The sequence below is a fragment of the Sitodiplosis mosellana genome, unplaced genomic scaffold (genome assembly GCF_009176505.1).
Source record: "Sitodiplosis mosellana isolate CC-2019 unplaced genomic scaffold, AAFC_SMos_1.0 Smas_scaffold_1516, whole genome shotgun sequence".
Taxonomy (NCBI): Eukaryota; Metazoa; Arthropoda; class Insecta; order Diptera; family Cecidomyiidae; genus Sitodiplosis; species Sitodiplosis mosellana.
This window is the reverse complement of record NW_022596758.1, coordinates 1-11,376: the sequence shown is the minus strand read 5'-3', so window position 1 is coordinate 11,376 and position 11,376 is coordinate 1. Positions and strand designations below refer to the sequence as shown.

The 11,376-nt window shown below is 37.9% G+C and overlaps 3 protein-coding genes across 3 annotated transcripts; 1 reads left to right on the top strand and 2 right to left on the bottom strand.

The window, feature by feature from the left end:
* Positions 1-618: 618 nt before the first annotated feature.
* Positions 619-1,810, bottom strand: LOC129571170 (uncharacterized; the record flags this gene model as incomplete). Its single annotated transcript, XM_055450935.1, has 2 exons — positions 1,679-1,810; positions 619-1,139 (listed from the first exon to the last, which is right to left on the bottom strand). A coding segment is annotated over exon 2 (508 nt), but the record flags the coding sequence as incomplete, so codon positions are not given.
* A 2,220-nt stretch (positions 1,811-4,030) lies between these two features.
* LOC129571169 (zinc finger protein 184-like) lies at positions 4,031-5,676 on the bottom strand. Its single transcript, XM_055450934.1, has one exon. The coding sequence runs from the start codon at positions 5,671-5,673 to the stop codon at positions 4,507-4,509; it is 1,167 nt and encodes a 388-aa protein (XP_055306909.1). The 5' UTR covers positions 5,674-5,676; the 3' UTR covers positions 4,031-4,506.
* Positions 5,677-10,221: 4,545 nt separating this feature from the next.
* LOC129571172 (piggyBac transposable element-derived protein 3-like) lies at positions 10,222-11,361 on the top strand (the record flags this gene model as incomplete). The annotated part of the gene is made up of 2 exons (XM_055450936.1): positions 10,222-10,229; positions 10,500-11,361. Coding segments are annotated over exons 1-2 (870 nt in total), but the record flags the coding sequence as incomplete, so codon positions are not given.
* Positions 11,362-11,376: the final 15 nt, after the last annotated feature.

Below are 11,376 nucleotides of genomic sequence, written 5' to 3'. Positions count from 1 at the left end.
GCCTTTGTGTGAAAAACGTGCTTTGCACCACTTACACTGGAACGGCTTCTCCCCCGTGTGATTTGCTCGCATGTGATATCGTAGATGGTTTAAATGTAGCTTGAAAACTTTGCAAATGTAACATTGATACTGACGACAGCGACAAACCTTCTCGTGTGCTGTTTTATCCTCTTCTCTTGCGAATCCTCGACGGCACATGATGCATCCGAATGGGAATCGATCACGATGGATGGCCAGATGTTCATTGAGATGACACTTGTGAATGAATTTCTTTTCACATATTTCACATTGGAATCGATGTTCACCGGTGTGTTTTGCTTGCATATGGCGTTTCAGGTGGCCTTTGACAAAACATTTGAATTTGCAGAGATAACATTCATATCGACGATGTTTGCATCGATTTTCATGCGATTGTTTGACCTCTTCTTCAGCAAATCGTTGACCACATTTCAAACAAGAAAGGGGAAGATCGTCGACATGAGTTCGCAAGTGAACATTCAAATGGTGTTTCCGTGCAAATGATTTGGAACAAACGGAGCATTCGAATCGTTTTTCTCCGCTGTGGGTTTTCTTGTGCCGAGCTTTTCGAACATTCATTACATTTGTATGGCCTTTCACCTGTGTGAGTACGAATGTGTACGGTGAGATTCCCTTTTTTCGGTGTAACATAATCGCAAACACGACATTTGTGCTCCGTTCGTTTCCTTGCTGCCTTATTCCTTGGAATCTTTCGATTGTTTTGCTTTCTTGATCTATCGTGTTTCTTGGCTTTACTGTCCGAATTTATTCTCTTGCGGCTGGCGTTTGATTGGACCGCTGGTTCAACATGTGGATCGTCATGACTAGCTGGTTCTTCTTCTTCTTCACACTTCACCTCCTCTTTCACACCATTCAAGTCAAAGTCGAGATCAGAATCCCATTCAGACTCTTCCACCAATTCGATGTTCGATGTCGCAGTCTCTGCATCTGCTGCAAATCTTTCATTCAAACGTGTCACCAAACCAAGTTCACTGCCATCCAAAGGTTCTTCTTTGATGCCGGGCTCTTGTTTGATTTCCACTTCGATGTTGTTTACTTTACGCTTCACACGGCCATCCGATGTACCTTCGCCTGGATCCATATCCATAACTAATGCCAACCTGTCAAAGAAAGTCAGATTTGACAGTTCGAAAGATTTTTAATTTAGAACATTTTTGCTATATTTATTTGACCATACGAGAAAGTGAAAATGAAATTGTAATTGGCAGTCAATGACAGATAGCTGAGGATATATGCTGAGCATAGAAACTCAGTAAGCTGAGATTGGGACATTTTGACTTTATGACGTGTAGTCCATATAAATGCATGACGAAATGCACGAAATTGTATGCGTCCCATCATATATTTGTATGGACTACACGTCATAAAGTCAAAATGTCCCAATCTCAGCTTACTGAGTTTCTATGCTCAGCATATATCCTCAGCTATCTGCCATTGACTGGTAATTGGAAGAGATGGTTTTCATTTTATTCAAAAGAGGAAAAAGTCAATCACTCTGATACAACGCAGGTCAATGCGAAAAAGGTTCGAACAGTGTCAATGGCACAAATCACGTTGCACAAATTGAAACAATGAACAAATGCACCCGATTCATGTTTTAAATTCATGGCATTGATGTTTACAACTTTTAAATACTTACAAATATCGTGTGTCCGACTGTTCGTGCAAAATGTGAATAAAAATGTCTGCTTATTTATTTCTCCTGCAAATGACCTACCAAAATTGGTTTTCGTTTCTCATGCACACGCATCAACACCGGAGTTGAACGTCAACTTAGTATGGCCCGATATTTCGTTGTGTGTTACAATGCCCATGATTGACATTAAGCTCTTGCTTATTTCATTCCAATACAATTCCATTGCGCTTTTTGAAATTGGCAACATTCACGTGGGATTCAATTCAGACACATTCACTGGCAAAGATTGATAGAACAAATGAAAACCGCTCCAAATCGTAGATTTTCATTAAATAATAATTCAGATTAGTAGAGATCCATTTAAGATCGTCAAAAATCCTTCTGATGTCAACTCCGTTTCGGAATGTGGATTGCAAATTGGAATTCCAGTCAGAATGACAGTTGAACATTTGGAATGAAGCGAATGAAATCAAAGCTATTTGTGTGTGAGTAAGTCTGTGTTGCTTACTATGTACGAAGATGACAGCTTCCAATTCGATTGAATCATTTGAATGGTCACTTGCGAACTCACCCTGATGATCTTCCTCATTCTTGTCTGAAATGTGGGCAACGATTTGCCACCAGTGAGGCCAATCAATCGCATGAAAAACGCTGCAAACGACGTCGATACGAATGTTTTCTCTGCGACAACAATTGTTTTGCCAAACACTGTTTGAAAGACCACATGCAAGCAAAACACACCGGCGAATATCGATTCCAATGTGAAATATGTGGGATGAAAATCATCCATAAAGGTCAACTCAATCAACATTTGGCTATCCATAGCGATCACTTCCCATTCGGATGCATCAAGTGTCGCCGAGGATTCGCAATGGAAGAGGATAAAACAGCACACGAGAAGATCTGTGGCCGTCGTCAGTATCAATGTCACATTTGCAATGTTTTCAAGTCGAAAATAACCAATCTACGATATCACATGCGAGTGAATCACACGGGGGAGAAGCCGTTCCAGTGTAAGTGGTGCAGAGCGTGTTTTTCACACAAAAGCAACGCCAACGACCATATGAAAAGGCGTCATCTATCAGCGAAATAAGGAGACTTCACCATTTGTCACGGCCATCTAATATCATTCTAATCAACAGTATTTCATTTGGAAAACAACGGACTACCTTGATTTCGAAGTCGATTCTAACTAAGTTGAAAAATTCCAGAACACAATGTATTGAAAATCAATAGAATCTTTGAATTTTTTGTTACTAAGCGAAAAAATTATTAAATTGAATAAAAGTTCGAATTTGAAACTATCATTGGACACAATCCATCTTCATGTCAATGTAAAATATACTCTAGAGTAACTGAAATAGTACTTTTCTCGTTAATTTGGTGCGGTTCTTTATCTGAGGCTCTTCTCTAATATCCAAGCAATACTTGATTCTTACCCAATACAAAGCCTACCGAATTGATATTGTGAAGGAAACTTCTTCATTTTGATATTTACTTTGATTTGCAAATTGAACCCCATTCAGTCTAAGGCTCGAATAGTTCAATCGAATTGGTTCGATGTTCGATTAGCCCAAGACCATCAAATAGACAATTGACGATCGGAATAATCTAAATCTTCCAACGATGGCCCGTTCACTATACAGGCGGTATTTTGAAGCATCAATCGATAATGTAAATTATTCCTCTCATGTATAAAGAACGGGATTCAGCATTAGACTGTCGGTTTTTATTTCAATTTTGTTGTGATCCGACACTATTCGTTATATGTCACCTCATCCTTGTGTGTGGTGAAAAGTGGAGTATATTTACTTTTTGCATTTCATATTTGTGCCATATAATTCAAGTTAATTTCAAGGGAAAAAATGTAATGAATTCTCCTTCCGATTTTAAAAATGTCTCAAATACAGAATATAACGGTATCCAACACATATGCTTCCATATGTGATCATATTATGAAAAAAATTCAAATATACGTAATAGCGAAACTCGTTTGCCGTCTGCACACTCCATCACACAGAGAAGTGGTGAAAGTTTCATCGACGCATGACGAAAATGACTTGACAAACGGCTGTCATTGTCCATGTGTGTTGTTAACGACGTTTGAGTGACAGTCAAACAGCGACGATGAAAATGAAACCAGTTCTTTATTAGATTTTCCTTCAAAAATTATTTTGGTGTCAGTATTTTGAAATAGACCTCGGAATAGAGTAAAAATTCAAGTATGCGACCGAGCGTTCATGTACTTACATCGTAAGATCTGGAATGGAATCGATTGGATGGCAACTGCCAGAGCAAATACACAATGAATTTCATTTTGAATGTTTATTGAATCAACAAAGGAAAATAGTTGGTGAACAATTCAATTTTGTTAAGCAAATTATCATTCGAACAGATTAGTATCAGTTGTGTTGTAGGAGTGCTAATGAAAGAACAAAGCTACTGACTTTTTCAAATTCGAATGAATAACAGTACCGGTATTCTAACACCATTTCGAACACTTTTTTCGAAATTATTCCGAGCGATCAATTATATTTTGGAAGGTGGTATCCAAACGTTATATATGGATTTGTCTCTTTTTCATTGATTGAACGTTTGGTTTCCACCTTTCAAAATATAATTGATCGCTCGGAATAATTCCGAACAAATTGTTCGGAATGGTGTTAGAATACCGGTACAGATGAAGTAAACATTATCCATAAGAATGGGAAAAAAAGACTTAGTTCGAATGGAGTGAAACAAATCTATTGCGCGAAGCATCATCCTTTGGAACGGTGAATACTTTTTATGTGCGATTTTGAATCGTCCTTCCGAATGAAACACTTGGCACACTACTTGCGATGGAACGGCTTCTCTCCTGTGTGATGGACACGCATGTGATTTCGTAGATTGGTCCTTTGTATCTTGAAATCTTTGCAAATGTAACATTGATACTGACGATGACCGCAAATCTTCTCGTGTGCTGTTTTATCCTCTTCCATTGTGAATCCTCGGCGACACTTGCTGCATTTGAATGGGTATTGATCGCGATGAGTGGCCAAATGTTGATTGAGATGACCTTTGTGGATGAATTTCTTTCCGCATATTTCACATTGGTATTGACGGTCGCCGATGTGTTTTGCTTGCATGTGGCGTTTCTGATCGTATTTGGCAAAACATTCGTATCCGCAGAGATAACATTCGTATCGACGTCGTTTGCAGCGCTTTTCATGTGATTGTCTGGCCTCACCGCTGGAAAATCGTTGGCCACATTTCAAACAAGAATAAGGAAGATCATCGGCATGAGTTCGCAAGTGAACATTTGAACTGAATTTCCATGCAAATGATTTGAAACAAACGGAGCATTCGAATCGTTTTTCTCCGCTGTGGATTTTCTTGTGCCGAATCAAATCGCTTCCGTGTGCGAAACTTTTCGAACAATCGTTGCATTTGTGAGGCTTGTCGCCTGTGTGAATGCGAATGTGTGTGGCAAAATTCCCTTTGTGCGATGTAACATAACCGCAAACATGACACTTGTGCTCCGTTCGTTTCTTCGCCGCTTTATTCCTTGGAATCTTACGTCTATCCTGTTTTCTTGATCCATCACGCCTCTTTCCGACGTTTGAATTGAGTCTTTTTCGACTGACTTTTGGCTCGACCACTGGCTCATCATTTTGATCGCCTTGGGCATTCGCTTCATTTCCCTTCGAGTCTGAATCAACTGAAGAATCTTTTCCTTTATCTGGCTTCTCTCCTTTGCACTTCACCTCCTCTTTCACACCATTCAAATCAAATTCAAGATCGATATCCGATTCAAACTTGTCCACCGATTCGATGTTCAATGCCTCAGTCGCTGCAACCGCTCCAAATCCTTCATTCGAACGTGTCACCAAACTCAATTCACTGCCATCCGATGGTTCCTCCTTGATGTCTGGCTCTTGTTTGATTTCCACTTCGATGTTGTTTGTTTTACGTTTTACACGACCATCCGAAGTACCTTCGCCTGGATCCATATTCATGACCAAAGCCTGTAGGTCGAACAAACGAAAAAAAAAATATGAAGGGGAAATGAAATTTGAGAGCTCAGAAGTGGTTTTAATGAATAGCATTGTCATAAATTCACATTAGAAGTGAATTATCGGAGTTTTTGACATGTTGCTTTTGAATTCAATTTAATGTGTATTGGAAGTATTATATCATATCGAACAACTGAAATTTGGATTAAAAATAGCACAGTTCCTGTCGCAATTTGCAGAAGATGCTAACTAAAATGTCAAGCAAAGTTGTCGATGTGTTGTTTTTTGTGCAACATTTTCATTGAAACTAGAACGACTGGTGATGAATAGCAAATAGAGAATGAGTTCAGCAAAACGATTCATTATTATAATCGGAATGAAAATTGTCGTAATGTCAATGAGACTTTATTGAATATGAAATTATTCTTGAAAATAAGTTGATGATAATTATTATCAACGTTGACTTCTAATGAAAATTGATTCAATGAGAAAAAAAAGAACAAATAAAAGAGTATTCTCCGTTTTTTCTTAAACTCTTATTTGGACCAGCAAAAACGCATTCCGAATAGATATTTCGAGTACTTACTTTGATTTTTTTCATTCTGTTCGTCTATGGTAATGAGTACGTTTTGTTGTGTGTTTCTCCTCTAAATGACCGACACAAGGTGGTTGTGTACCAATGAATGCTGCGTACGTCGATTGAATGTGGCCTGATCGAACTCTGTTTGTGTGTATAGGTGAGTCTGTGTGGCTTACTACGAAGATGACAGCTTCCAATTCGATTTAATTCGATTCGTTCCAAATGTTCAACTGTCATTCCGACTGGAATTCAAGTTTCCAATTCACATTTCCACACAGTGGGCACTGAATCAGAAGGACTTTTGACAATTGCAAACCACTTTCTACTAAATTGAGATATTTATTCATGATTTGTAAGTATTAAAATTTGTTGAGCATAAATGACATGAAGTTATTTCACTACAACAATTTATTTGTCTCTTCCGTACCCTCATGTCTTGTCAGCGCCGTAGCCAGGCCGGCGCAATGGGTGCATTGCACCCTCCAAAAATTTCAAAGGTGCAACAAAATCGGGTGCAAAATCGGGTTTCAAAGGTGCAACAAAAGAAAAATTTCGATTTTGCACCCTCCAATTTTTTTTCTGGCTACGGCGCTGTATCTTGTACTATTGTATTTTCCACTGCTATTGCAATCATTACCAAAAATGTTCGTGATGAAATGAAAAAAAACATCAAAGATGTCAAATTAAATTTTCCCCGTCTATTTTTTTTGTTTTTTCCTTTCGACAGATTGGAATCCGTTATGGATATGGAGGGTAAGGTCGGGTAAGGTTTTGAAGTGGAGATCAAAAAAGAGCCAGACATCAAGGAAGAACCATCGGATGGCAGTGAATTCGGTTTGGTGACACGTTTGAATGGAAGATTTGCATCAGATGCAAAGACTGGGACATCGAACGTTGAATTGGCGGACGAACCAGAGTATGATTTTGTTCTCGACTTCGATTCAAATGATATGAAAGAGGAAGTGAAGTGTGAAGAAGAGAAGCCAGAAAAAAGGAAAGGCTTTTCAGCGGATTCAGGATCGAATGGAAATGAACCGAATGCCCGTGACGGTCAAGCCGGTGAACCAATGGTCGAATCAAACGTCAGTCGCATTAGACTCAATTCAAGTGGTGAAGGAAAGAAGCGATCAAAAAAGCAAAACAAACGAAGGATTCTGAGGAATAAGGCGGCGAAGAAACGAACGAAGCACAAGTGTCAAGTGTATGGTTATGTTGCATCGCAGAAAGGGCATCTTACCGTACACATTCGTATTCACACCTTGATTCGCCACAAGAAAATCCACAGCGGAGAAAAGCTGCGAACACCGTCGATATCAATGTTATTTCTGCGGATTAGAAAATTTCAACAAATGCAATTTGAAGTGCCACATGCGAGCAAAACACACCGGTGAACATCGATTCCAATGTGAATTATGTGGAAAGAAATTTCAAAGAAGAAAGAACATTCAAAGGGCACAACAGCACCAGTTGGAATAAATCACAGACAGCTAAATTGGTATTCTCGCCATCGGAAAAGAATGAACACATTAAGAATAAAAAAAAATTCCATCATGGGATTCGAACCTTTGCCCACTCATTTGCCAAGCGCATTCGCTACCAATTTAGTTGTCTGTGATTTATTTCAACTGGTGCTGTTGTGCCCCTTGAATGTGGCAATTCCTTGCACACACTTCGTTTGGTTGCGATCATTGTGTGTGATCACGTTGGTGTGCGGAAACACGATTGTGCATGAAACAATGTTACACTCAGATATACATATCGAAAGCAAAGCTTCCATCATCAGTAAGTTTGAAATATCAACTGACGTTTCCCAAAAATTCATGTGATATAAAAAGCAATGGGTGTAAAGAACAGATTGCATTTTGTGAAAGCTGAGTGTTTCTGTTTTATTTGTATTTTCATTCATATATTTGAACATATCCACCCGTGTGAAAAAATAGTAACTGAGCAGTCAGTTAACTAATTTGGGACAAAAATGACTTACTTTGATTGACATTTCAGTACAAAGTGTAGTGTAAGTCTATCATAGTTAACTGAAATCATTTGAAGTTACAAGTCAATCTAAGTTGCTTCATTTGGGACCAAGTGATTTTCTTAGAACAAAAATATAAATTCAATCAACTAAAGTCAACTGAAGTTATAGTCAGTCAGTCATTTCTTTTTCACACGGGCAAGCTTTAAATAAACGCTGCTTAAAACAGTCCATGATAGCAATAGCTCAGATTGCGCAAATTGCTCAAAGCTTCTTAAAAGTGGTGAAAAAGTAAGGAGAGCGTTCATAAGGACTTCAAATGATTGAAAACACCCAGATATTCCAAAATTACAACCAGTTCTTTGAAATGTTATGATTTGGTTTCCAAAGTTAACTGAAAACTATTTGCTTACAAAAAATATTTTAATATTAGTTTTTCAATCGGCCCATCATTGCCATTCATCAAACTGTCCCGATTTATAAAATTGCTTCATTCGCATTTAATCTCATTATTTTTTATGTGATTACAATGTTCTTTGTATCTTTTCGAAATTGCTCTCTTGTTTTGGCCAACATATTCCTTATTGCAGACCTCGTATTGCTAGAATTATCGAATTTTTCCCAAAATTTAATCTCATCTCTAGAACCGCCAATTAGATTTTTTAAAATTTAGAGCATTATATTCGGCTAATTTTAAATTTTGTGTCGTGTTTATGAAAAATTGACAATAACTCACTTGAACATGACGGATTATATGAAAAACTATTCCAAATCCAATCGCCATTGGTGTAATTATGAATTAAACTCAGTTTAGTATGTGGTTTCATAGCCTTTTTTCCCTTAGATGTGATTTTAAAAGATCAATAATCAGACGTTCAGTGTATCCATTTACGCTCGCAATTTGTTAAATTCGTTGAATTTCTGTATTGAACTTTTCTTCCGTGAGTGGTATGTTCAATTGTTCACGGCTCTGAACAAAATTGGAAAGAAAATTCGCGATTTTATGCTCAAATGATGTGAATCGGAGGTGATGTAGCGATCTGTTGTCGATGGTTTACGATAAACATACTCTACACACACAATAGTATGGAGTTTACTTTTATACTAAAGTGTCATAACCAATACATCCAAATATAGTTGACATATATGAATGGGATAAATGTCATCTCATTTGTGTATATTTGTTGGTGCTGACATCTGCTTTTGCGATGAACTTTATCCCATTCGTATATGTCAACTACATTTTAATGTATTGGTTATGACAATTTAGTATTAAATCAAACTCCATACCATTGTGTGTGTAGCTTCGGTCCATTCCTAGTTACTCATAAATCGAGAAAATTTAGTTTTCCATCTTGTTCTTCTTGCTGTGTGAAGAGTTTCATGCAGCTGCTATAGCAAAGAATCGTGCTTTTTGACAGATGTACTAAATTAGATGTTTTCTATGTCCATACGGCATATACAACAGCGAACACATCTACCATTTGGTTGGACATTTTGCTATTAAAGTTGGTGTAAGTATCTTAAAAGTAATTTAAGTAACAGTAAAGTCGCTGTTAAGTTCATTTATATTGAACTGAACAGTTAATGCAAGACAAAAGCCTTAATGATTTGTCCAAAAATCAATAGATGGTGTCAGGGTCTTGCTTTTGCTTTATTATGTCAATGTCGCCATCTGGTTGGTCTCCTCGTACGGTTCTGATGAAGATTTTATTTATTGTTTATCCAATTTCATACAAAATCACTTTTCCGTTCATAAACCCAATTAACCCGGGAGGTTCCAACGTTACCATATGGTAACGCAAAAGGTTGGTCGACTTTTTGATGGCTAGCTCGTCACGAACGCAACCAAATATGACAAGTTAAGGATTTTTAGGTTGGCAAAATTTGCCGCTTTCCATTGTTATATGGCAAGCGTCAGTATGTGTTCGAGTGTGAGCCAGAGAAGACGCTAAAAATTTTTTTTTTTGGAAAGTGAAAAAAATCGATTTTCGCAGACATGTCGAAGTAAGTCATGATATATTTTCAATATTTATTATCAGAATTCGATAAACTTGATATCAAACGATAGCTAGAGACATAAATTTTAAGAATCAAACAAGTTTTATGTACATCGAAAATATTTTCGTGTCGTTAGAATCCGTCAAAATGATGCGTTACCATATGGTAACGTTGGGACCTCTAGGGTCCGTGTTGAGGTGAACAGAAAAAAAAATTTCCACGCATTTTCTCATGCATACGCTTGTATGTTCTTGTGTTTTTTTACATTTCAAACAGAAAATTATCATTGAAAGATGCCGTCGATTATTTGGAACAGCTAATTGACGAAGAAGAAGAAGATGATTTCATGCGAGATATTGATGGAATTTACATTGAACCACCCGAAGATGACGGTAATGTGAGTGGTGAAGACGAGGCAAATGAGAATGAAGGAGGTACAGTCGACGCATTGTCTCGCAATCAGTTGAATGCCGGCTGTGAGTTGGTTTTACGAAACGGTGTGCACACTGAAACATTCGATATTGAAGAGTCGGCACAAAACGAAAATGTGTTCAAGTGGCTAAAACAAGGTGATAGCGCTGCCATTCCAGTTTTTCCTGAACCAAATTTCGACGATTGCCGAGATGTACAACCTCATGAGCTATTTGAACGATTTTATGACGATGATTTGCTGCAACATATTTGTGATTGCTCAGAACGATATTCCGTGTTGCATTTGCAGAAGCCAGTCAACGTTACGGTTCCAGAATTGCGTGCTTTCATTGGCATTCTATTGGTGACTGGATACAATACAGTTTCGAACATCAAAGCATACTGGAATAGCTCAGATGATCTACGCAATGAAATGATATTCCAGACGATGCGACGCAACAGATTCCAAGAAATACTCCGAGTGCTACATTTCGAGCCGAATTTGAATCCACCAGCAAATAACAAGGATAAACTTTGGAAGCTGCGTCCGATAATGGATCATTTGAAAGCGAACTTTCTGAAGAATTTCCATCCAACACAAAATCTATCATATGACGAAAGCATGATCGCTTATTATGGTAAACATGGCTGCAAGCAATTCATCAAAGGCAAGCCCATTCGTTTCGGCTACAAAGTTTGGTCTCTGTGCACACCGTCTGGTTATTTGGTAAATTTCGAAATT

Coding starts and splice junctions, on each gene's coding strand:
- LOC129571169 (XM_055450934.1), bottom strand. CDS start 5,673: ATGAATATGGATCCAGGCGAAGGTACTTCGGATGGTCGTGTAAAACGT.